Source organism: Metarhizium album (genome assembly GCF_000804445.1).
Source record: "Metarhizium album ARSEF 1941 chromosome Unknown scaffold_1, whole genome shotgun sequence".
In the NCBI taxonomy this organism is placed as follows: Eukaryota; Fungi; Ascomycota; class Sordariomycetes; order Hypocreales; family Clavicipitaceae; genus Metarhizium; species Metarhizium album.
This window is the reverse complement of record NW_024467575.1, coordinates 1823147-1847458: the sequence shown is the minus strand read 5'-3', so window position 1 is coordinate 1847458 and position 24312 is coordinate 1823147. Positions and strand designations below refer to the sequence as shown.

The 24312-nt window shown below is 55.4% G+C and overlaps 8 protein-coding genes across 8 annotated transcripts; 5 read left to right on the top strand and 3 right to left on the bottom strand.

Annotated features, from left to right (window-relative positions):
- Positions 1 to 1493: 1493 nt before the first annotated feature.
- Positions 1494 to 2747, top strand: MAM_00528 (uncharacterized protein; the record flags this gene model as incomplete). Its single annotated transcript, XM_040819327.1, has 1 exon — positions 1494 to 2747. The coding sequence occupies one exon, from the start codon at positions 1494 to 1496 to the stop codon at positions 2745 to 2747; it is 1254 nt and encodes a 417-aa protein (XP_040682592.1).
- A 3751-nt stretch (positions 2748 to 6498) lies between these two features.
- Positions 6499 to 8895, bottom strand: MAM_00527 (glycogen synthase; the record flags this gene model as incomplete). Its single annotated transcript, XM_040819326.1, has 5 exons — positions 6499 to 6601; positions 6672 to 8230; positions 8296 to 8571; positions 8631 to 8728; positions 8820 to 8895. 5 exons carry the CDS (start codon positions 8893 to 8895, stop codon positions 6499 to 6501), a joined length of 2112 nt encoding a protein of 703 aa, XP_040682591.1.
- Positions 8896 to 10047: 1152 nt separating this feature from the next.
- On the top strand, positions 10048 to 11527 carry MAM_00526 (Ribosome biogenesis protein YTM1; the record flags this gene model as incomplete). The annotated part of the gene is made up of 2 exons (XM_040819325.1): positions 10048 to 10144; positions 10197 to 11527. 2 exons carry the CDS (start codon positions 10048 to 10050, stop codon positions 11525 to 11527), a joined length of 1428 nt encoding a protein of 475 aa, XP_040682590.1.
- Positions 11528 to 11693: 166 nt separating this feature from the next.
- Positions 11694 to 13305, bottom strand: MAM_00525 (Ribonuclease H-like protein; the record flags this gene model as incomplete). The annotated part of the gene is made up of 2 exons (XM_040819324.1): positions 11694 to 12283; positions 12354 to 13305. The coding sequence occupies 2 exons, from the start codon at positions 13303 to 13305 to the stop codon at positions 11694 to 11696; spliced, it is 1542 nt and encodes a 513-aa protein (XP_040682589.1).
- Positions 13306 to 14907: 1602 nt separating this feature from the next.
- MAM_00524 (DNA-directed RNA polymerase II subunit RPB11) lies at positions 14908 to 15272 on the bottom strand (the record flags this gene model as incomplete). The annotated part of the gene is made up of 2 exons (XM_040819323.1): positions 14908 to 15107; positions 15164 to 15272. The coding sequence occupies 2 exons, from the start codon at positions 15270 to 15272 to the stop codon at positions 14908 to 14910; spliced, it is 309 nt and encodes a 102-aa protein (XP_040682588.1).
- A 1055-nt stretch (positions 15273 to 16327) lies between these two features.
- On the top strand, positions 16328 to 17404 carry MAM_00523 (Modification methylase HemK; the record flags this gene model as incomplete). Its single annotated transcript, XM_040819322.1, has 1 exon — positions 16328 to 17404. One exon carries the CDS (start codon positions 16328 to 16330, stop codon positions 17402 to 17404), a length of 1077 nt encoding a protein of 358 aa, XP_040682587.1.
- A 557-nt stretch (positions 17405 to 17961) lies between these two features.
- Positions 17962 to 20871, top strand: MAM_00522 (matrix AAA protease MAP-1; the record flags this gene model as incomplete). The annotated part of the gene is made up of 1 exon (XM_040819321.1): positions 17962 to 20871. One exon carries the CDS (start codon positions 17962 to 17964, stop codon positions 20869 to 20871), a length of 2910 nt encoding a protein of 969 aa, XP_040682586.1.
- Positions 20872 to 21919: 1048 nt separating this feature from the next.
- On the top strand, positions 21920 to 24190 carry MAM_00521 (Bicarbonate transporter, eukaryotic; the record flags this gene model as incomplete). The annotated part of the gene is made up of 5 exons (XM_040819320.1): positions 21920 to 22113; positions 22197 to 22345; positions 22433 to 22598; positions 22669 to 23156; positions 23250 to 24190. 5 exons carry the CDS (start codon positions 21920 to 21922, stop codon positions 24188 to 24190), a joined length of 1938 nt encoding a protein of 645 aa, XP_040682585.1.
- Between the last annotated feature and the right edge of the window lie 122 nt (positions 24191 to 24312).

Below are 24312 nucleotides of genomic sequence, written 5' to 3'. Positions count from 1 at the left end.
CAGAGACGGAGTCGACGGAGACGATGGCGAGTGGGCCCACGAGCTTGATCGTTCTTTCCACTTTTGCCCTTGCGCGCATTTGGGCCCATTCAGTTGCGCACCATTGCTGGCCGCACTTTGAAACTTGCTCGTGGGTACCTACTTCTTACCAAGGAATGTGCTTTTTGGTATTGCATAAAGTACCTGCGGAGCACGCCTGACTCCGTCCTGGCGGTTGTCGAGAACCAAGACTTAAGGGCTTTGTGCCGCGCTTCGCCAAGAGCGCCCAATGCCAGAGATGCACAAGAATAGTTTGTTTCCCAACGTCCAGCTCTGCTTTGCCATGTGTGATGTGTGGGCACAAGCGAGGGACGGACACGACATGTTGACCATGTCGTATGACGGTTCCACGGGCAGACAACGTGCTTAAAGAAGTGCCTAGGTACGGAGTAGGTACTTACACACTTGAGGAAGTAAGCACTTCGAGTAAGTACTGAAGTAAGTAGGCCAGGAAGTAGGTACTAGCACCACGACTCCGTAACGACAAGGCACAGACAGGCACAGACAGGCACCAAGGGCGGGTCCAGCCACCCCCCCGGTCGCACCGCTGGCGCGCTACTGCTGGCTTGTACCCAGTGCGTAGCCGCATCCTGCGCACGGCCGCCCTGCCACCTCGAGAAGTGGAACATCCGTATCTCGCCCACTTGGTCCTTGTCAACTTTACCAGGAAACGGTGTGGATGCGTCCGTCCATGGCACGCTTCGCTGTGGTCCATCATATGGATGAACTTGGCGTCGTGCAAGCGTTTGCGAGTCCCTGGCCGCTAGGTGCCGTTCATCCATAATATTCCATATCTCGTCCAGCCTTCCCACTCCCCGAATGGTGTTCCATACCATACCCATTCCTCGCATACCATTTACCATTCTCATACGTTTAGGGAGCTCGGAGGCTACGGTTGAAACATTCCTCGGCCATTCCAACCAGCCCTCACCCCTCTGACATTTGTCTTCGCGTCCTTCGTTCATCGAATTCCTTTCTCTCGTTTCGACCAAGGCAGCTGGCTAGCTCACCCAGACACGCTCACACGCTACACGCTTGACGCTATTTCGTCTACCATCTCGCTACCGAGTACGGAATAACCTCCTGGTCATTTTGGTCACGTCGCGTCCTGGCGCCCTCTGTTCCAAGCGCTGGCATTTGGAACCTCGCAGCTTTCGTCGATTTTCTTTTTATTATTTTTTTTTTCTTAGCCAAGTCTGTTCCAAGACCTCCCAGCCTCGAAACCAAGACGCCCGTGGCCAAGACGCTGTATCAACTCTTTACTCCAAGACGAATACTAGGTCCTTTAGGTCTGCCTGCTTGCCTCATCTCAGCTCTACCTGTCTCACAACCTCGGTCGTGTATATTTTTGAACCACTTGGAGAAACAGAACCGCGGACAAATTAAAAGGAGCCACCCACACTTGTCTGTCTGCCTTGCTTCGCGTGTGGCCTTGTTCCACACCACTCTTGACCATGTTGCAATCACAAGAGCCCACATATGGCGCTGCTTCCATTCCAGTCCAGCAGTCCACAGAGGACAATGCTGCCACCGACGAAAACCAACCCCAGAGGCTTTATAGAAGCTCCCTTCCCGCCTCTTCGGAGAGTCTACCCTCGCAACTTTCCACACAGGACCAGCCTCGGCCGTCACGGAGCGAATCCAACCTGCGTGTGACGGTAGAGTCGGAGACCAAGGCGGACGAACAAAACGACCACGACGATAGTAGTGGCGATAGCAACAGCGCCGTTGGTAGCAAGAGTAGTGCGCACGAGAGAGAGGGGGAAGCCGAAATGCTTTCTCTCCGGGACCTCAGCAGCAGCAGCACCTCCAGCCTCGCCATGACCACTGGGGAGGTGCCTGCTCTTCCTGCCAAGAGCTCCCTGCGGGCGTCGAGGCTTCTCGCCTCGATACCTCAAAAGAAGGCACCTAACGATGACCGGCCAATGTTACCACACGCCGCGCCGCACCAAATATACCTGTCTTCCGAGGAAGACGCTTCATCTTCAGCCGACGACTTTTCCGACTTTGACGAGACGGAATCTGACGGCGGGGCGGCCTCGCAAAGGCCCAGTACACGAAAGGCGGCCCGCGAGGATACAGCGCGCGTGGTGTCTGTAGTCTTCCATGGGAAGCCATCCATCGTGACCTTGTCCCCACGGAGGTCGATGTCGCCCAGTTCGAGCGAAGTTGGACAAGCTGGAGCTGGTCTCTTGCGCACAAGTACCGAGCCGTCTCTCCAACCTCAACGACCCCGATCCGTCTCCTCAGACTCGTCTTCCACCATGGCATTTCACCATCCTCCGCGCTCGAGCAGCATGACGACTGGCTTTGAGAAGAAACGGCCCCATTTCCTGCAGATTGATCCTTATGCCAAGGTCAAGGACGAGGCGTTGGAGCATCTCAGAGGCCCTATGACGCCGACGTCCATGTTTCGAAGGACCCTCAGCCTGGTCAAGAAGCGTAGCAAGCCGAACCTGCACCAGAACGAGAGCCAACTCACACCAATGGAGATGGTTGGCGAAGTTGAGGAAGACGAGGATCCAAGAAAGAGCATGTGCCTGGAGTCGAGCACTCTCAGCCCCGTCATCCCCCAGGATGTCACGGGGAAGGCCCAGCGACATGGGTCTGTATCGTCTCCACGAAGTGAAGCATCGTCACCAAGGTCCCCGAAGAACCGATTCCGGACCGGATTATCTCTTGGGCGACAACGAAGCATCAAGGCATGAGACAACTGTCGACTCGTTTCCTTGACCTTGTTCTCTTCCGACTATGCATTCTTACAACTAATGACACTAACCTGTTCCTCCTGATGACACTTTTTTTGACACGACGGCGCATTAATTTTTTCAAGGACGTATGACCCTACTCCGGGCAAGGCGGGATATTGATATTTGTTTTTTCCTTGTCTTTCTTTTTGCCTTTTTTTTCCCCGGGTGGCGAATCCTACGGACTTGGGAGGCGGCAGGTGCTCACCTGCTTCAATACGGGGTGTTTGGGCGTTTGCAACACAGTACATACGTTAATGAGAGGCCAAGATACTCGGCAATTCCAATTTTGGCGTTATGGCGGCATTTGATTTCATAGAAGTGTCAAGACTGGCAGAGCAAGACACGAGAAAAACTAGCTCCAAGAATCAAATTGTTTTGTTGGTTTGTTTTTTAATTTTCATGTTTGTTGTTGCTTGAGGAACCCAGATGCGGTCTCAATTCGTTTCTTTTTTCCTTTTTTCCCCCTTCCTTTCCCACCCCAACTGCAGTCGCGTGTGAAGTGTGTTGGTGTCGGCCTCGTGTCTTGGGTCCGCCGTCGTCGACGAGCCGCTCTGCATGTGTGGGCGAGGTTGGCCAATGGGAGCATTGAAGCATCGAAGCGTTGAGGCATGGCCTGCCCGTCGCACGAATGGACATGTAGGTGCGTCTGCGCAAGGGGTTGGGTTCGTCGCCAACGGTCGAGACTGGCAAAGACTGTGCTGTGCTGTGCTGTGCTGTGCAGGGAAGGCCAGGACGGTTTTCCCTGCCCGTCAAGGCCCCTGTGCCTGTGTGCTTGTCGCAGCCCGGAACTGCCAACGACACGATGGTCAGTCAACTGGTCATAGTACAGAGGTGTAGACGCAGTACTACTTTTGTGCAGATGCAGCCAATAAGAGATTTGATCAGGAAAAGCAGGTCCTCCGTGCTCTCTAAAAACCTGTCTTATTACGGAGTAGCTTTAAAACCCACCCCCCCCCCCGGCTGGCCCCGGGCCCCTGCTACGTCAGATCCTGGCTCAACTGTCAGGGTCTGAATTGTACCAAGCAGTGCGGAGTTCTTGGTTCAGTACTCAAGTACTCCGTACCTACTCAAGTACTTCCTACTTGGTACGTAGTAGACAGTACGGGTGGGTACCGACGGAACGGGTCCGGGGCGATGTCTGCAGTCGTCGCATGTCCTCGGCACAAACCAGGCTCGTTGGCGTGTGTTGCGCAAATTGACGAACCAGTCGGCTTGGCCTGCATGAGCCGCCGCCGCGTTGCGCGCCGCTGGTGGCGGCACGTTGTCGAGGGCGCGGGCATCGGGATGACGACGCTGACGATGCTGATGATGCTGTGCTCTGCTGTGTGCTGTGTGCTGTGTGCTCTGTAGGCGCAGCCGGAGCGGATGCGGGGGCCGGCTGTGGGCTTTTTCTGTTTAATTCTATTTTATTCCCCTGGTCCACGCCATGTAGTCAGGCATAAAGGAGGCCAGGACGGGAATGAAATGACGGCGCGTTGAATGCATGGCAAGGGTGCAATTGCGGCAATGGCCACTAGATTTGCCGAGGGATGAATACAAGTAGTACGTACGGAGTACTTGGTAGTAGTTGGTGACAAGTACGTGGGTGAGTACCTAGGTAGGCATGTCTGTGCCACGTACGGGGTACGGAGTACGTACTGCGGACAGACGGCCCGCAGCAGCAGCACTAGCATCCATTAATGTGCTGCAAGCTGTGCTCGATGCTCCCGTGCGTCATCACCAGCTTTCCTTCCTTCAATTTGCTTTTTACCCACGCGCGCGGCCGCTCTGGCAGGGGCGGCGTGCGGAAATGGCGAATCGCGCCGCTCCACCCTCCACACGGGTCCCCGCCTGGGCCCTGACTTGAAACGTGGGATTTTGATGCCAGGACCGAGGCCGGGTGAGCGACGAGTGGACGAGTGGGCGCGGCGAAGATGGGATTGGCCTCGACGAGGTTGTGAAATTGAAGGTGAGGCGACTGGGCACTCGGCCGCGGGGCCAGGAATCCGTGCCGGATGGAGTCTGAGTCTGCGAGAACGGAGCACGGAGTACGGCGTGTTGGCAGCCATGTCGAACCCGTGCTCGTGCATGCGTCTATGCATACAGGCACAGGGCACCACAGAGTATTTATCGACGCTGCCTCGTGTCTCTCGGCCGGGAGGCGCCCGTGGCCCGACCAACCAGGTCCCAGGTCCCCCGAGACTAGCGCCAGCCACGCGTCAGGGCTCGCCCCGCTCCACTCCTCAAATTTGGCTGGGGGAGATGCCGGGGCGGAAAATTGTCGCCGACGTGACCTGACCGTGCTCAGGGGCGAGTGAGGCGAAAAGGCAATTGGCAAAAGGCAATCGGAAATGGACAGTTCACCAGAGACCAAGGCCCCGCGGTCGCTGGTTGTGCGACGACGGCGACGGCCGGACGGCGGGTCGCCAGTCCACCATCGACGCCGGCGCCGGCGCCGTCGCCGTCGCCGTCCCCGGCTCCGTCTCCGTCTCCGTCTCGCCGCCTCCTGCTACTCCCGTGCTCGGTGCTCGGTGCTCGGTGCTCGGTCGGTAATGCTCTCTGCCGTCAGTCACCTCTCCTCACGTCATGTGCCGCCTCTAAGCGCCCCCTCCCCGCCTTTCCTTTCCTTCCGTTCCCTGGTCCCCCCAACCCCCCCGACATGACATTTCCATCTCCAAAGTTAAAGCTGCTCCGTACATCACACATGTAACTGACTACGACGTTGCTAGTCCCAGTCCTAGGGCAGGTCGCCCAAACGAAACACGGCCGTGCGTGCCCGCCGCCGCCTCCAGCTCGGCCGGCCGTCCATCCATCCAGCCATCTCTGCACGTCACCTCACCTCACCGACACCGACGTTTTGTGCCACGCGCCGTCGGACGGACGGACGGAGGCACGCACGCACGCACGCACGCGCTACGGGATACGTCATGTTTCAGGCCATGGCATAAAGCCTACCTTGGGTGCTGTCCCGTTGCGAGTTGCAGCTCGACAAACCACCCGGCTTTCGCATCAGCCAACCCTGCAGCAACCCAACCTCGGCATTGCACTCTCGAAGTCGGCAGTCAATCTCGCCCGGTTGTTGCTCCCTCGACGCAGCCTCGCTTGGTTCGCCCGTGAAATTAGACTTCCCGCACGGCCGCCGAGCCTGACCGCGCATCGCGATTTCACGACCCCGTCACGCACGCGCAAATTAGTCTTGCTTGCTTGCATGTACACTGTGCAGCGTCCACGAGATGCGTCGGCGAGCATCGGACCTGACCACCCATTCTTCGGGCCGACCTGTCCGTCAGTCCATCAGTCCTACTGGCATTCAAGATTCGAACGCAACCTCGTAATACATGGCAATACAGCCTAGTCTAGCTAGCTGCTTATCAGACATTGCTGTTGTTGCACCCGACGCCATCACCTGGTTGGTCATGACGGGCTATCATGGCACGTACAATCGTGCGCCTGGACGAAACAAAGCTAGCTATCTGATTGCGAGGGGGATGGAGAGTCAAAAGCGAAAATGAGAATGCCCCGACCTCACCAATCTAGCTTAGCTTGGGAATAACACGGCCACATCCCCCCGTCCCCTCCCCCTCCCCTTGCGGCACAGAGATCCCCCTCATCATGTACCTGCGAGACGTGACGAAGCCAACCATTCGGGCAGTGCGTGAGAGAAGAGCGCGGTTTAGTAATGAAACAACAAGACAGCGTGTTGCAGTCACTGGAGAATAGGATGCTCTGCTTAGTTCCCGTTCAGAGCGGGTGGTGGTAATGGACTTTCACCGCTGGGCTGCTTGGTGTGCAGTGTCAACGGGAAGGGGTACTCCTCGAGATCCTCCTCTGCACTGGTAATACAATTCATGTTAGACTTCTTCAATTGAAAGGAAATTGGGCGACTCGGGCGGCACGACTTACGGCAGCTTCCACGCGACATAGTCCTCTGTACTCAGGCCCTCGCGACCTTCCTGCAGACTGGCAAAGTCTCCCGGCGTCATCATTCCGCTCTTGTCCCTCGGCGAGCCGGGCACGGAGAATGGTCGAGATATCTTCTGCTCCACCCCGGGGATAAAGTCCTCGGGTTCCTCGTCGCCGGCAAACGAGTCGGGGTATGCCCGCCGCAATGCCAGCTGACGGGCCTTGACGTACTCCATGCCCATGCGCTTCCAGTCGAGCAGGTCGCTGAGGCGCTCGGTGCGGTTCCGTTGGTTGATGCGTTGGCGGCGGCTCTTGCCGCAAAACTCGTACATGTACGACGTCAGCTGGTTGACCGAATCGTCGACGCCCTTTGTTCGCCGGTCGACAATGTAAATCCCGTAGTCGCTCGAGTTCTCAATCAGCTCCTCCATGTAGCAGCCGAATCCCGACAGGTTGGTGGTGATGCTGGGCACTCCCATGACGGTGCACTCGGCTGGCGTGTAGCCCCACGGTTCGTAATAGGAGGCAAAAATGCCCATGTGGCAGCCTCGTACAAAGTCGTCATAGTCCAGCGGCAACACGGGGTTGGCAGAGTTGAGGAACTCGGGGTGGAACACCACCTTGACGCGGTCCGAAGGATGGTTGAAGAGCTGCACGCGTCTAATCTGGTTCAGCACCGGGTCTTCCTGGTCGTTGACCATGTTGTGAGTGACAATGGGCGGCAGACCACTCCGCTTCATGGCGAACAGGCGACGCCGGAGCAAGACGCGGTCCTGGCCAGAAATGAGCTCCTTCTCGTCGGGCATTGGGTCTCCCTCATGCCACTTGAGGGACCTTTCGAATATCCGCCGTCCGATACTCTGCTCAATCATGGTCGTGGTGTCCCGCAGCGACTTGATGACTGCCTGGCCCTTGAGGGCCTCGACTGTGAGCGACGTAGTTTGCGCCGGCATAATGATAAAGGCCACAACCGTCATCTTGCTGCCGGCGTTCTTCAGGCGGTGGTTCAAACGGGCCAGAGATTCGATAAACATGTCGACTCCCTTGTTCCGGAACTCATAGCGACCAGCAGTGAAGACGTACAGGGTATTGTCTGGGTCGAAGTCATAATGGCCGTAGAAATGACCGCGAACAAAGTCATGAATCTTCTCCTTGGACTGCTGGTGCAGGTTCTGGAATTCATGGACGGCGGAAAACTTGGTGACATTGAGGCCGTTGGGCAGCACGCCATCGGGCTTCCGCTTCAGCAGATGCTCAGACTCGAATGCCGTAATGTGAGAGACGGTCGTGAATACGTCGCAAGAGTGCGTGGCGGCACGCTCAATACAGTACCGGTGGTAGATGCCCCGCTTGCCAGCTTCGGCATCAACGTCAAAGTACTGCAGGTTGTTGTAGAAGTCGACGGAGCCGGCGCAAAGATATCGCCCGAGGAGAGTGGCATGGGTGGTGAAGATGGTGGTGACGTCAATACGACGCTTCTTGGTCAGCGGCAGGGCAACACCAGCAAGCCACTCGTGGAAGTGAGCAATGACGGCTCGCTTCTTTTCATGACATACAAACTGCACGCCCCGGGCATCAGCTTCGTTGTGGCCGGCAAATCACGGAATTGTCTGGCTGTACTCACCTCTCCCAGGAACCATGCTACCAGGTACCCAAATACAACAGCTTCGTTGGTCTCGTCGTCACCAGGCGGCGACGGAATGCTTGCAATGTTCCACAGATCCGTCTTCCATTCATTCATGTAGCTGTAGGCAGTCTTGGTGTCAATGAGCAAGACTCTGGGGGCTCCTTCGATGAGCCATCGGCCGTACAGCATGCCGATGCCTCGGTCCTTCATGGCCTGCATGGTCTTGGCAATCTCTGGATTGGACGGTTCCATCTCTTCGACCTCGACGGCCGCCTGAGAGCTGTCAGAGAGACAGTAGCGAGGAAATTGGGCAGCGAGACTCAGATACGTACAGAGGTGTGGTTGAGCGGTCCAATGAGGGTATATCGATCTCCATATTCGGCGGTGGTGACGGGCGCCTTGGACTTGATGACGGAGTAGATACCACCCACTGCAGGCGAACAGAGTTAGCAGGCAAGAGAGAAGAACGAGAAAAAGAACAAGAACAAGTCACTGAGGGGCTGTGGAATTGGCTGCCGCACCTCTGTGAGCTACCTCGGTGGCAATCTCAAAGAGGAGGTGGTTTTTGACGTCTCGAATGGGCTCGCCTTCGGCCATTGCAAAGTGGGGAGGGAACGGAAAGCGGGGACGTCGGAATGCGACAAGTTGCAACTTGCGACTGCTTGGTAACAGCAGACTCCAAGCACCTGCAGATGGAGGTGCGAGGTGCGAAGCTGTAGGAGCAGCTACTGAAGCCGATTGAAGTACTGCGGATGGGCAGCGATGAAAGTTGAGAGCTGGCAGAGGCGTTTTGGGCTTGTCGGGAAGCCTGATCGAAAGCGGCCAGACGGCGGGCGGGACCAGACCAAGGCGACAGGGAACAAGCAGCAGCCCCGGCTCGTCAGCAGAATGCAAAGCACAACGGGCGGGAAAAAGCAAAGGGGAGGAATTTCATTTACGGAGGCGAGCCGCGGGAATGGAACGGCTGATGGGGATGAGGGGCTGTGAACCGGGCGGCGGCAAGGCGGAGGGACGGCGACAAAGAGACAATTGATGTCACGATGCTGCGAGAGGCAAAGAGCTCTCGACCCACTTGGCCGCCACGAGCTGCCGGGCTGCGTCCTGGTCCATACAGAGTTGATCAGTGTCAACTCTGCTCGCCTCCCCACCCGCCTGGTGCAGACGACGAATGACCCTGGTGCTAGTGGGTCTGGGGTTAATTGGTTGGCTCTGGGCCGCCGCCCTGGTTCGTGTGACAACCTGATCATGGAACGGCGATTTTGAGGCTGGCTGGAGAACTTGGCAAAGGCAGTAACGGACCATTCTGGACAATGACCCATTCACTTGAGCCTCGCAAGCGCGCTACCCCCAATTGGCCGGTAGGTTTGCTCGCACATCAGCTAGCTATCCCCTCAGCCTCTCTCTTCAACTAGTACTCCCTGCCATCGCTTGATAACCTGATCCAATTACGTCTGCTTTCGTTGTTATCCAATCACTATTGATCTCAGCCTCGTTAAAACCCGCCGCTTATTGGCCGTATTGTCCCGCGTCCGTCTCCGCTATGGGTCTCAAAAACTGCAAGGCTATCCCAGAATTTTTTTGAGTGGCCTTTTTTTTTTCGCCATGTAAATCAATACACCACTGTTGCAGCATTTCCCATCCTTTGAACAAGTATTCACCGCTTGTTAAAACCCGCCCGCTTACTGCCAAACGTTTCATTTCCTGCTGCTGTCAATGCGGTGTGGTGGCCTGGGGGCACTTGTCGCTTAGATGGACTCCTCACCAACCCAGGTGAAAGTCACCTTCACTACCAACGAGCACGATCTTCAGCTTCCAGAGTCCAAGAGACAGTTGCTTGTTCCGGCAGGTCCGATTCATCTCCTTTCTGTCATACAAAGAGCCGTACTTACGTCTCCCAGACATTAAGCGCTATGGCCTCTCTCGAATTCTCAATTCCGAGTCCATGCTGGACACGTCCTCCCCCATCCCACTCGACTTCCTTGTCAACGGCACGTTTCTGCGAACTTCTATCGATGACTATCTCAAATCGAATGGCCTCTCGCCAGAGACGACTGTGAATCTCCAGTATGTCCGCAGCCTGTTGCTGCCCGTCCACCAAGCCACTTTCCAGCATGACGACTGGGTCGGCGGCGTTGATGTCTTATCAGCAACAGCTGCTGCTGGCAGAGGTGTCGACGGTGTTGTCAGTGACAGACTTGCCAGTGCCTCATACGATCGCTTCGTGAGAGTATGGAACTCGTCTGGCGAGGTGCTTGCGACATCTACTGCCGGTAGAGGAGCCGGGCACTGGTTAAGACCCAACACTGTGAAGTGGCTATCTCCCTCAAAGCTTGCCTCTGCAGGCCTTGAAGGAAACGTCTTCATCTGGGACTACTCCGAGTCGGAAGAAAACTCGTCAGGCTCTCTGAAATGCTACATGGAACTACGGGGTCATGCAAAGCAAATTCATACCATCGACGTCAACTGCGCTACAAGACGAATTCTCACTGCCTCCTCGGACGGGCGTGTCGGTCTGTGGACCACGTCCAAAAAAACGGCACCTCAAGCTGATGCCGAAACCCTGCCATCATCCCAGCCCACCAAACGTGCCAAGTTGTCCGCCGCCACTACCGCCGCTCAGCGTGGTCCCTTGGCCCTGATGCCCATGCACGATTCCGTGGTCACTGCCGCCGTTTTCCACCCCCACGACTCAACCGTTGCGTACTCTGCATCGCAAGACCATGCCGTCAAGACCATCGACCTGACTACACAGAAGGCGGTCTCAAGATTGTCAACTCTCCATCCCATCATGTGTGCAGCCGCATTGCCCACGCATTCGCTTGTCGCCGCTGGCTCTTCAGCCCGACACATCACCCTCCTGGACCCCCGAGAGTCAGCTACCGCCACGGCAGCCATGACTCTCCATGGCCACATAAACATGGTTGTATCCCTGTCGCCGTCCCCAGACAATCAATACACACTGGCATCCGGTTCATGGGACAGCACCTGTCGAGTCTGGGATCTCCGATGGGCACGGCACGCAACATTGGAAGGGGGAGCCAACACTGTCCCCAATGCTGTGTACACCATTCCCAGAGAGTGGTTAAAGGGCAAAAAGTTGCCGCCCGCTGGTGATGGCGCCAAGGTGTTAAGCATCGTGTGGGACAAGTCGTGGGGCATTGTGAGCGCAGGAGAGGATAAAAAGGTGCAGATTAACAGGGGAAGCGGGATTTTGCCTCCGTCGGATTGACCCGTAAGAAGGTCCGACGTAGACGGCACAGCGGTCTCATATTAGTACTTTAGTGCTTGGATTAATTGCCCAGGTAGTAATGCTCGTACGAATAAATTAACTACTTCGGTACCAATGGTGACATTGCAGTCGTATGTACCACTATGCGCCAAGGGATGGTAATTCATTATGCTGCGTCATCACGCCTCTCGCAACACGTCATCAGAGCACCATATCTACTCCCCGCTTTCATAACACTCTGATCTAACAAGGACAACACCTCAGATTTTAATCTTCGCTTGTCATAGGCCATTGTTTCGCTAACAATCGCGTCAAGAATATACGACACTACAGTGTTTGTTTTCAGCGGTGGATCCCTCAGGAGCCGAGCAATAGCTTCGGGATTGAGGTCTGCGTTGCTGTGCCAGACAAAGTACGCCCTTAGAGAGGCCGGCGCCGCTGAGACGGCCGAAGTCTTGGATGTGCGGTACTCAGCAGCCCTTTTCTCGGCCGCGAGGATGCGAGCATCTCGTAGTGGAGGCTGAGGAGGGGTGGAGGGGGGATTCCGCAGCTCAGCTTCAAGTTTTGAGGCGGAGGAGCGGTCTAATAATACCGGATTTCCTCCTTGCTCGTCTGGCTCTGATTCTGGCCCTAAGGTCGGAATCGGAAGACCTACCTCCACGTGGTGAGGTCTTGGGGGGCACGGGTCCAGTCCCTTGCGATTCGTTTCGAGGACGTGGTATAATTGTATGCCGGCATAGGCATCTGATGCAGAATCTGCGGCTCATGAGCATTTTCTGGTGCGGGAGAGTCGAGAAAAGGGATATTCATATTCCAAGCGGCTTACATAAAATCTGCTGGTAATCCAAGCGCTTCATCCAGTTACTTGACCGTACCACGTCGCCTTTGAACAGCGGCAACTTGAGAACTTCGTGAACCTGGGTTGACAGCGAGACCGGCACCTTGTTGACAAGCTTGGGCGTCTTGGCCGCGGTGTACTTGACCTGTTTGTACAGGTGGCTGAGTTCAAAAATCCCCCGAACCTGGACGCCGAGGTAGTTCTTCATTCGGGTGCAGTCGCCTTTGATGTGGACGCCAACTTTGCTCACGTTGGCGTCCTCCATGATTGTGCGCAAGGCAGGGGGGACGAGGTCCTCGTCTGGCCCGAACCTGGCGACGTGGAAGAGGCCGATACGGCTTGTAGTCGCAATTTGGATGAGAGATACGTTTTCTCGCGGCCCGTCGTTGCGGGTCGCGTAGGGCAGCCACTCGAGGTCGAAGCCGAGGACTGTCTCTCCGAAGAAGTGCTTCCTGCAGACCTCCTCCGTGGTGTGTTTGCTGGTGCAATAGTGTACTTTTACTTTTTCAATGACTCCCTCGTCGCTGGTGCGCTGATACATTGCGTGTGACCAGAATGATTCCGAGGAGCCTTGTTTGGCGGCGCGGGCTGCGTGGAAGAGGGACGGGGACATGTTGAAGCTCAGTGGTGTCGACGGTGGCTGAACGACTCCCGGGTCGCTTCCAGAATTGAGTTTGGAAGTTTTTGTGTCTGATGATGTTTTATGATCTTGATTGGTAGTGGCTGTGAGAGGGTGAGATGATGTCTGAGAGCTTGTCGGCGCTGAAGTGCTCCTCTGTTGGGTGATGGCAACATGACGCGTTATTGCAGGGGCAACCGAGTCTGGTCTCATCACAGCATTGGCGCCGATGTGAAAAGATTCGCTCCTGGGATCACTATCAATGTCGTTGCCCTCACTCGTCGTCTGCATGAAGCGAGACATATCCAGTGGCGGATACATTGGAGCTGACTTTAGTGGCGGAGAGAATCGAACCCCCAGCTTCGGACTCCATAACTTATTTTCCCCAGCCGCAGTCAGTGGTCGAGCCATTGTTTCTACCAGTCTCACTGAGGATGTATCTGAAAGCACAGCGTCAAATGTTGCAGGGATATGTTGGCTGCAACGTCTCTCTCGTACACGGCGGTGGGCAGATACAAAAGATTGGGCTCGACCGACAGCACGCGGAGTGGCAGTGATCGAGCATGTCATAAATAGCCGGGAATGTGCAACGCCAAGCCGCAAGACTGCATGACGACGATGGCCAATTGCCATGGCCTAATGCGCGCGCGTGTGTGGGCTGTGTTTGGACAGGCAACCATGAGGATGGTTCATCGAGAAGATTTGGAGTAGTCAAGTGAGCAACCCTTGATGCCAGGCCACAGGGTATAGGGCAGGAAGGCGCGACAGTTGGTTGTGCTAGGTTGCTTACATAAGGGAACACGTGGGAAACAACGCGACGCTCCATGCGACTCGAGTACCCCAGTCGCCACGATCCTGCAACCCTTGCTCTGGTGAAGTATCCGATACTAAAAGCGCCAACATACCCAAAAATAGGGTTAAATTCTTTTCTCTTGCCATCACCTGAATCACGCGAGCACGGATACGCTGGCTCGCTATCCCATCAACGAACGTCTGGAATGGCGTCGCAATTGCTGCCCCTCGGTGAGGCGTGATGCCTCTCTCAAAATCTCACATGGCCTGCTGACCGCTGACTAGAGCTCATTGACAAGTGTGTCGGCTCAAGAATATGGGTTGTCATGAAAGGCGAAAAGGGTAATCCCATCATCAGTCCTCGAACCGCCAGCCCGCGAGCCTGAGCCTGGACCAAAAGACTAACCCTTACCCAGAATTTAGCGGCACGCTCGTCGGATTCGACGACTATGTCAGTAAGTAATCTTACCTCGTCCATGGTCATGAAGTCATGCTGAATTACCTGTATAGATATGGTTTTGGAAGATGTGACGGAATTGTAGGTCCATGTGTTGACTTTACGCCGAACCCAAAGGTTTTACTGACAAAGCCATCTCCAGCGACTACTCTGGACATCACACCAAGCTGCCTAAGATTCTGCTCAATGGTAATAATATCTGCATGGTATGATAGACCACTGGCTGCGACTTAAGATTAGCGCTCGGTCGTGTGCTAACCCACCTGCAGTTGATTCCCGGAGGCGAGGGCCCGGTTTGAGATGCGAGCACGGATGAAATGGAATGTCGTGCCAGCATGGACCTTTTGAGTCTACAATACAACCAATCACATTCTCGCAGCAACTGCGGACAAGTACATAATTAATGCAAGAGGTAACTGCGCAGTCATCGAGACTTGGTCGCAAACGTGTACAGGCTAGATAAGCACGCCTTGGTGACACCCCAGATGGAGGAAAAGAACTATTCTGTCAAGAGTCCATTCTTAGCGATGCAAATCCGGTGCAATGTTGCCTGTGTCCTAGTGCATCCTTCCTTGCGGTATGGCTTTTCTTTAAAACGCAAAAGCAAGTACCATAATACCCAAACGCCGACACCCCTGAAGCCAATACGTGATTTGCCGGTACCATATTGCACCTTAGAAACCGGCTCCTTGCATGTTGCCCTGCTCTCCAGTGTTGGTGATGCGACGAAGTTCCCATTCACGCGTGAATTCTTGGTGCAGCGACTCCAACTGATTGATGAGCTTTTCGCAGACGGCGGCGAACACCTCGCGAGGAGTTTTGGTCCCGTCCGTCTGGACGCGGATGAAGAGCTGAGGGACGTTGGGGTGGCCAACTACCAAGACTGCGTTAACTAGCTAATGGTGTACGGGAGACTGTGGGGGCGCATACGCTTATAGCCAGCCATGTAGACATTGGGATGAGCCTTGATGTGCTCGGAAAGAAGGTTACCCAAGGTGTGGTCCTCCTTGTTCAAGACAAAGTCTGACGTATTGGACATGCCTGCTTGGCATTAGACTTGAGCGGCGGGCTGGCATGACGGTTTCTGCGGTAGCGCACCAGAGTATACCTTCTCCTCTATCCGCTTCTCCCCTTCGCTCAGCAAGAAGAGCTCGAAACTGTACACGGTTAGCTGTTTGTCGAGTAGCAAGTGTGGTTAAAAAGCACGCAACGGGTCGTCTTGGATGTTGAAGTGCTTCGGATTGCATGCGGCCATGGTGAAAATGAGAGATGATGACAGAGATGTGCTGGAGAGACTGAGGGGCGGATATTCGCAGCACGTTACAGGTCGTTGATTTGAGAGGATGCCCTCGACAATTCGTTCAGACAAGGCACTGCAAGCCAACGAAGACAACGAGAGGCGCGTGTGGCGACTCCCAGCTGTCAGAGACGCCGAAGGCCGACGGGCAGCTGCGACCGGCCCGGCTCGCTTGAACTGCATCATGGCCTTTGAAGGAGGGGGACCAAGAGTATCTTCAGTCTTCAAAGTTGCAGTGCGCCATCTTTGCGGTTCCTGAAAAAAGAAAGAAACGTTTCGCACAGACAACACTCCTCTCGTCCATTTTCGAACCTCCCTGGCTCGCCACGAACGTATTCGAACGCTAGGGCCTCTGAAACTATCAGGTGTCACTGCTGGCTGGGGAAAATCTTGTCCTTACCGATCTGGCGCGTTCATCCTGTATGCTAGTCTCCAAAGCTCAAGCCCTCGATTTGCGAGTGAACGATTTCGGCGTTGAATAAGGCTGTGATGGATTTACATCCACGCGGAAGAAAACAGGCCAGACGGTATTTCGTATGATATTAAATCAAATAGCAGGAATAAGAATTATCCAAAATAAATAAATAAACAAATAACGCTGGCGTTGTGGTTCACATTTCTGAGTGGTTTGTCACCGGTTTAGCGCAGATGGGTATAGCTCGGGTAAACCCCGCCAGAGTCCGGACAAACCACATCGCCTAATTGCCCGCCCCACATTTTTATTTTTATTCTTATTTTTTCTCTGCCTCGAATCTCGTCACTCTTTTTGAGCGTGGATCGCGTAGACCTGCCGGGCAATGCCACGACTTCCATCACGGCTCCTCAGGCAAGCCAGACAACACTCGCCCAACCTTGCTGCTCTTGTCCCCGCATGTCGCGATATTCAATCCGCCCAAAATGAACTCCGCTGGCTCACGGAATATGTAACGCAGACAATCAACACACAGTCCATCGTCAGCAAGGATCAACGACTGAGGTCACTATGCCAGCGGCGACGTCGTGGTGTACCTTTACAGTACATTCTCGGCTCCCAGCCTTTTGGGCCCCTGGATATCAAATGCAGATCGGGCGTGCTCATCCCTCGCCCAGAGACGGAGGCCTACACATATCACCTTGTAGATTTGATCAAGTCAGGGAAACTTTTGCCCAGTAGATCGAGCAATGATGATGACGAGCTGAGCATTGTTGACCTCTGCACGGGAACAGGTTGCATTCCTTTGCTTTTGTACGCTTTGCTTCAGCCCTCTTTTTCGCGCTTGCGCGTCCGAGGAGTTGACATTTCGTCCCAAGCAATCAGCCTCGCAAAGCTCAATATTGACCACAATACCAAGCTAGGCAATATTTCGGTTTCCCAACCGGATCAAACGCTCAACTTCTTGAGGGGTGACATCTTCAAGGACCAAGACGTGGCCCCTCTGACCCGAAATCCCTGCGACATCTTAGTATCAAACCCACCATATGTCTCCCGGAAGGCCTGGGATCTTGCCCAAGGGCGACTGAGCTACTCTGTTCGCAAGTACGAGCCGCGATTAGCCCTTGTTCCACATGTTGATGCGCCCGTTCCTGCTGGATGGCAGCATGAGGATGTGTTTTACTCTAGACTGCTGGATCTTGCCATGCTACTGAAACCGAGAGTCGCACTTCTCGAACTTGGCGAGGAACCACAAGCTCGGCGAGTATTGGGCTGTTTATTTCGACACAAAATAGCAAAGTTCGTCGCGGTTGAGGTTTGGCGCGATTGGCCAGACCTGACCGCAGCTGACGGAGAGGCGGGAGCGCTTGTTGTAGAGGCAGACGATACATCTCGGAGGGTTCTAGTTAAAGGAAGCGGCGAGGTTCGGTCCATTCTACTGCGGTTGCGATGGGATACTTGACTGGGACCGAAGTCTTGAATGCAATGAGTCCATTTAGGTAAAATCCAAACGATGGTTGCCCCGGGATCCAGCTTGCTGCGTTGCGTCTCGACCAACGCGACCCTCAACGCTCCCAACAGTTTGCAACTTCGATGGAATTTACCGCCATTATAAACTTCACGATAGACCTATGTTTGAACATCCTCTTTGTTTGCTAGTATTTCACTCTCCACATGGAAACTTGTTTCTTTGTCCTCGTCCCGTTCTGGTCTCTGCGGAGCTACCCTACAGACCCACAATTTATAGCGGATCCACGTGACGCAGTTCAATCTCTTGTTCCGCAGTGGACTCGTCGCCAGCACCTTCGTGAATTCTTGTGTTGCCGTGAACCCGTTGTCACGTAGCATTGGAGTTCCCTCTGCCTACGCTACTGTCGGGTGTGTGTGTCGCTCGAATAAAACGCCTCTGAGCTGTAGAGCCCTGGTCTGCGCGTCTCATGAGATAAGGTGATCTTCCTGTTACCTTCCCTCCCCAACTCCGGCGGTTCCGCCTCCCGCGACAGCTCAGATATGCCCAACATGTCAAGATATCTCCGACAATCGAGCCAGCTGGCGCGGCTAGCCAGGCTCTCTCAACAATCAAATTATCATAAGAGTCTACGATTGTCGGCAGTGTCACGATCGACTTCCACACGGAAACTTCCAGGTGCCTATGGCATATCTGTGAGGTGCTATTCCTCTTCAAAGCCGCCGCAGCCAGACGAGGACTCGAAGGCGGACAAAGACGATAGACCTGAGTTGTCCAAGAAACAGAGCGAGGCGAAAAACAAGGCCAGCGAAGAGAGAGGTGCCGAGTCCATGAAACTTGCCCCACTTCCCGAAGGATGGATTCGACTATCAAAAGACGAAATTGCCCAACTAGATGCCTTTCAGAAGGTTCTACCGGAGGCTCAAAGGGCCACGCTGAAGGACATTCTGCGAGGACTGCAGCAGACTGGTGCGCCTGCCGAGGTCCGTGACTTGCTTGCCAAGATGCGCAAAGGTCCTGGCAACTTGTCCATATTGGACAAGGGCCGACTGATGCGATGCGTATTCATGATGGCTGAGCGTTTGGCAGAATGGGAAGTTGAGGAGCAACGAAAAGGGAACCGAATGTTTGATCAGAACCAACGACCGGACCACGACCACAGTGGTGAACAGGCTGGCAAGAGTGAGCCCGAATTCGAAACTCACGATAAAAAGTCACAAGAGGGCCGATCACATCGGCAGGGTCCTGGAGGTCCCAAAAAGCCAGAGCGAAATGGCTGGATGGACGCTCTCCAGACTGGTCTAGTCCTCGGTATCACCCTTTGGGCTGTTGACTCCTTCAGCAAGTCGTTTTCTGAAAAGGAAATCACCTGGCAGGAGATGCGCAGAGCTTTCCTGGATAAGGGCCTTGTGCAGAAAATGGTTGTGGTCAATGGCTCTCAAGTTCGTGTCGAACTGCATCCTGACGCTCCTGGAGCCGACGCTGGCGCCGGTGGCAAGAGGACCTACATTTTCACCATTGGCTCCGTGGAGTCGTTCGAGAAGAAGCTTGAAGAGGCTCAGGATCAGCTCGGCATCCCGGCTTCGGAGAGAATACCCGTCAGCTACGAGGCTGGCGGTAGCACGATTGGTAACCTCCTACTGGCTTTTGGCCCAACCCTACTATTCATCGGTCTCATCCTGTGGACTCAGCGTTCCATGAGCGGCCGGGCTGGCGGTGGTGGCATGTTCAACTTTGGCAAGAGCAAAGCCAAGAAGTTCAACGCCGAGAGCGCTGTCAAGGTCAAGTTTGCTGACGTGGCCGGCCTGGAGGAAGCCAAGACTGAAATCATGGAGTTTGTCAGTTTCTTGAAGCAACCCGAGAAGTTTGAGAAGCTTGGCGCCAAGATTCCTCGAGGTGCTATTCTGGCCGGCCCTCCAGGTACCGGAAAGACGCTTCTCGCGAAGGCTACCGCGGGTGAATCCGGGGTTCCCTTTTTCAGTGTGAGCGGTTCAGAATTCGTCGAGATGTTTGTGGGAGTTGGACCTTCCAGAGTTCGCGACCTGTTCGCCGAGGGTCGCAAGAACGCACCATGCATCATCTTCATTGACGAAATCGATGCCATTGGCCGTGCGCGAATGGAAAGCGGACGGGGGTTTGGTGGCAACGATGAACGAGAGGCCACGCTAAATCAGATTTTGACCGAAATGGACGGCTTCAACACTCGCGAACAAGTCGTCGTCTTGGCTGGTACTAACCGCGCAGACATTTTGGACAAGGCTCTCATGAGACCCGGGCGATTTGATAGACACATCTTTATTGACCGGCCAACCATGAGCGGACGCAAGGAAATCTTCAAGGTGTATCTGAAGAAGATTGTCACCAACGAAGACCAAGATTTCCTTGTTGGCCGCCTCGCCACTTTGACTCCTGGCTTTTCCGGTGCCGACATCTCCAACGTTGTCAATGAAGCAGCCCTCATTGGTGCGTACCCATTCTCTCTCTCTCTCTCTCTCTCTTTCTCTTTCTCTTTCGCCATATGTGTATGTGTGGTTTTAATGCTAAGGAGTATGGCAGCTGCCCGAGGAAATGCCGAGGAAGTCAAAATGATACACTTTGAGCGAGCCATTGAACGCGTGATTGGAGGGTTGGAGCGCAAGTCCCTTGTGTTGAAGCCTGACGAGAAGAAGACGGTGGCCTATCATGAGGCTGGGCACGCCATCTGCGGATGGTTTCTTCGCCACGCCGACCCTCTTTTGAAGGTGTCTATCATCCCTCGTGGTCAGGGTGCGCTTGGATATGCACAGTACTTGCCCCAGGACGCCTACCTGATGAACACCAACCAGCTGATGGATCGCATGGCGATGACCATGGGGGGTCGTGTTTCGGAAGAACTTCACTTTCCTACAGTGACTACTGGTGCAAGTGACGATTTCAAGAAGGTGTCACAAATGGCGCGAAATATGGTTACCCAATGGGGCATGTCTGACAAGGTCGGGCCTGTTTTTTTTGAGAACGATCCGAACCGGATGCAGAAGCCGTTCGCCGAGGCAACGGCTCAACAAATCGACCAGGAGGTGCACAGAATCGTGGACGAAGCCTATCAGCGATGCAAGGACCTCTTGCTCGAGAAGAAGCGCGAGGTTGGGCTCATTGCCGAGGAGCTACTGAAGAAGGAGGTGCTTGTCCGAGACGACATGGTTCGCATTCTGGGCAAGAGGCCGTTTGAGGACAACAACGAGGAGTTTGAGAAGTATTTCGGAGGCGGCAAGGAAGAGAGCGCACCGCCACCATTCCCTGCCGAGGAGACTGATACACCAAAGGAAGGACCTGGGGCGCCGGCGCCAGCGTTTAGCCAACACACGGGGGGTCTCTCAGGTTTATCCCGTCTTTTGAAAGACCAAGGCAAAAATCTGGGAGACAGAAGCGACACAGGTTACACAGCAGCCGATGTGAATTTGATTGATATGCTGGGAACTTGAATGTGATTTGGGGATTGGCGGATATGAATGACTCGGGGGTGTGACTGGGCTCTGATGGGCATTAGAGCCCGAGGCCTTTCTGGCAAATGAGCGACAAGCTTGAGACGGGTCAAGTGGTATTTTTTTCCCCTCTCAACTCCTTATCCATCTATAAAGAAGGCACACGCTACATTTGTATTTTCAGCATCGCAGCGCCTGTCGGGGGTGGCGCCCGAGAGGACGGGGGAAAGCTCTGTCTGTTTGTAAGAATTGTCAGTGTATGTAGTCATACTTGAGGCGGGTAGAACAACACGGTAGAGTCGTCCGAGGGGACGCGAAGTATCAAACGACAAGAGCGGAGCGGATGATGAAATTGTTGGCCGGGGCGTGGCGACTTGACTATGCGACGTGCATGCTGATTGGCGTGAAAAGTTCCAAGGCGACTGACTAACGGAGCCGGGCTGGCGATGCTTGGCGCGGGGCCGTCGATGACTTGTGCAAGGATATGATGGACGTGCCCGGGCTTGTTTGTGACGGAGAAGGGAGGGGAAAGGCACGCCTGGGTGCTTGCGTGTGATATTTGGGTGACTGTGTGTAGTTGTGTGCGGTGCGTGTGTACCTACTTGGGTACGGAGTACGGAGTACTTGGGTAGAAATCGGCCCCAAACAAAGCCCACCCCGTGGAAGGAGCCCCGTAGGTAGTTACTCAGTTGCCCCTTCCTCCTCGGGGAAACACGACCGACGCAGATGCAGCTGGGCCCGTTGCCGTCATGGACCGTTTGTCTACCGTCGATGTTATTTCTCTGCCTGCTCTGTAGCTGTTTCATCAACTTGAAGCATGCTGGGGAATTAATTAATCAGCTGCGTTGTTGCCAAAATACTGGCCATCTCTTGGATATCAATCATCATCATCATCATCATCATCACCACGGACACAGCCCCGACCCTCCAGAGGCATACGCACACACACACACATACACACAGGCACGCACGCACAACTCGACAGCCCTTTGACGGACCACTTGACGGACGCTGGGGCACCACGCCAGTTCCAGGCCGAGACAGCAGCATGGACGACGACAGCAGCCGTCTTCCGGCCGGCGAGCCCGCGGCGGCGGGAGAGAAGGGGAAATGGTACGAGGTCCATCTGTTCCGCGGCATGGCCAACGACGTGCGGAGGCGAGCGCCGTATTATGGCAGCGACTGGATGGACGCGTGGGACTATAGAGTCGTCCCCGCGACGGTGTACATGTATTTTGCAAAGTATGCCCTTTTCCATTCCCTCTTCCCCCCCCTTGGGACGCGGCCGAGGGCTGACGGACAAAACCGATAACAAACCAATGCAGCATCCTGCCGGCGCTGGCCTTCTCCCTGGACATGTTCTCCAAGACTGGCTCCAATTACGGCGTCAATGAGGTGCTGCTGGCGTCTGTGATGGGCGCCGTTGTGTTTTCCGTCTTTGCCGCCCAGCCGCTGGTTATTGTTGGTGTGACGGGTGCGTGTCAAGGGTGATGCTGTCCATGGTATCATTCATGCGTGGGAATGCTGATTTGTATTAGGGCCTATTACCGTCTTTAACTAGTTGGTCATGACTCTTCTTGTCGTCTCTCGTCTCTGGCGGATTCACCCCCCCCCTCTTTGATCTTGTGGCGGCGTGTCAGGAAACCTAACGCCAGAGTTAGCACCGTCTACGACATCATGAAAGATGTCCGTGTCGACTACGTTGGCTTCATGGCCTGGATAGGCATGTACGTGTGCTTCCCCCAAGCCCCCAGCACGAGACATCCCCGGGGAAACAGCTATTGATCGAGTGCGCAGATGGTCCCTCGTCCTACACGTCCTCCTTGCCGTGACGAATTCGTGCAACTGGCTGCGCTGGGTCACCCGCTTCCCCTGCGACATCTTCGGCTTCTACGTCGCCTTCATCTACATCCAGAAGGGCATCCAGGTCCTCGACCGCCTGGCCGACGGGCCGTCCTTTTACCTGTCCATCATCGCGGCCCTGCTCGTCTCCGCCGTGGCCTACGTGTGCGGCCAGCTCGGCAGGAGCAGTCTGTTCACCCATCCCGTCCGCGTCTTTCTCAAGGACTACGGAACGCCCTTGACCATCATCTTCTTCACCGGCTTCGTCCACATTGGCCGCATGGCCCGCGTTCACTTGGACGTCTTGCCCACGGGCATCGCCTTTGAGCCTACCAGCGGGAGGGCCTGGGTCGTTCCATTTTGGAATCTGAGCGTCGGCCAAGTCTTCATCGCCCTGCCCTTTGCCGTCTTGCTGACCATATTGTTCTGGTTCGACCACAACGGTTGGTTTCTTGTTTCTTTTGCTTGAGACGCCCCCCTTGGCCAGTGTCAACCGCCAAAGAAAGCTCGCCGCTAACCACGGGCTTTTCTTCAAGTATCGTCTCTCATCGCCCAGGGCAGCGAGTTCCCGCTCCGCAAACCCCCCGGCTTCCACTGGGATATCTTCCTGCTCGGCATCACCACCGGCGTCGCGGGCATCCTTGGCCTGCCCTTCCCCAACGGCCTCATCCCCCAGGCGCCCTTCCACACCGAGTCTCTCTGTGTCACCAAGCCCGTCAAGCGGCTCGATGAAAAGGGCCAGGATAAAGGCGACTTCACCCTCGAGGCCACGCACGTCGTGGAGCAGCGCCTGTCCAACCTCGCCCAGGGCCTCCTGACCCTCGGCACCATGACGGCCCCCCTGCTCGTCGTCCTACACCTCATCCCCCAAGGCGTCCTGGCCGGCCTCTTCTTCGTCATGGGCGTCCAGGCCCTCGAGGCGAATGGAATCACCGCCAAGCTCGTGTTTCTGGCGCGCGACGCCGCCCTCACCCCCCCTGACACGCCTCTGCGCGCCATCAAGCGCCGTTCGGCAGTCTGGCTCTTTGTCGCCATGGAGCTGCTTGGCTTCGGGGCCACCTTTGCCATTACCCAGACCGTCGCCGCCATCGGCTTCCCTGTCTTCATCCTCCTGCTGATTCCGCTGCGCGCGCTTGTCCTGCCGAGGGTGTTCCGCCCCGAGGAACTGGACGTGTTGGACGCGCCCACGGCATCGGATTTCACCATGGAGGGAATCGGCGGATCATGGGGCGGCGCCGCGGGTGCGTCGTCGTCGTCGTCGTCGTCGTCACCGCCGCCGCCGCCTCGAAGCGGTGACGAGACGGCTGTCTCTAGTCGCTCTGGTTCGAGGGGACCCTACGACAGCGTCCTTGGGAGTCCAGCCGCTGCCAGGGCCAGTCGCGAGGAGATGGCCGAGTTGGGGAGGGTCACGAGGAGGCTGAGGGCGCAGCCGACGTCGACAAATCCGCCGGCGGGGAGCTTTTCACGGCAACGGTAACTGGGGCGGTCCTTTTGTTTACTTTTGTGGCATAGCCTCACTAGCTCGTGCTTGAGCTACTGGATCCTACCAGAGTAATGTTCGGTCGCATAGGCGTGTGGTCGGACATGTATACAACATAA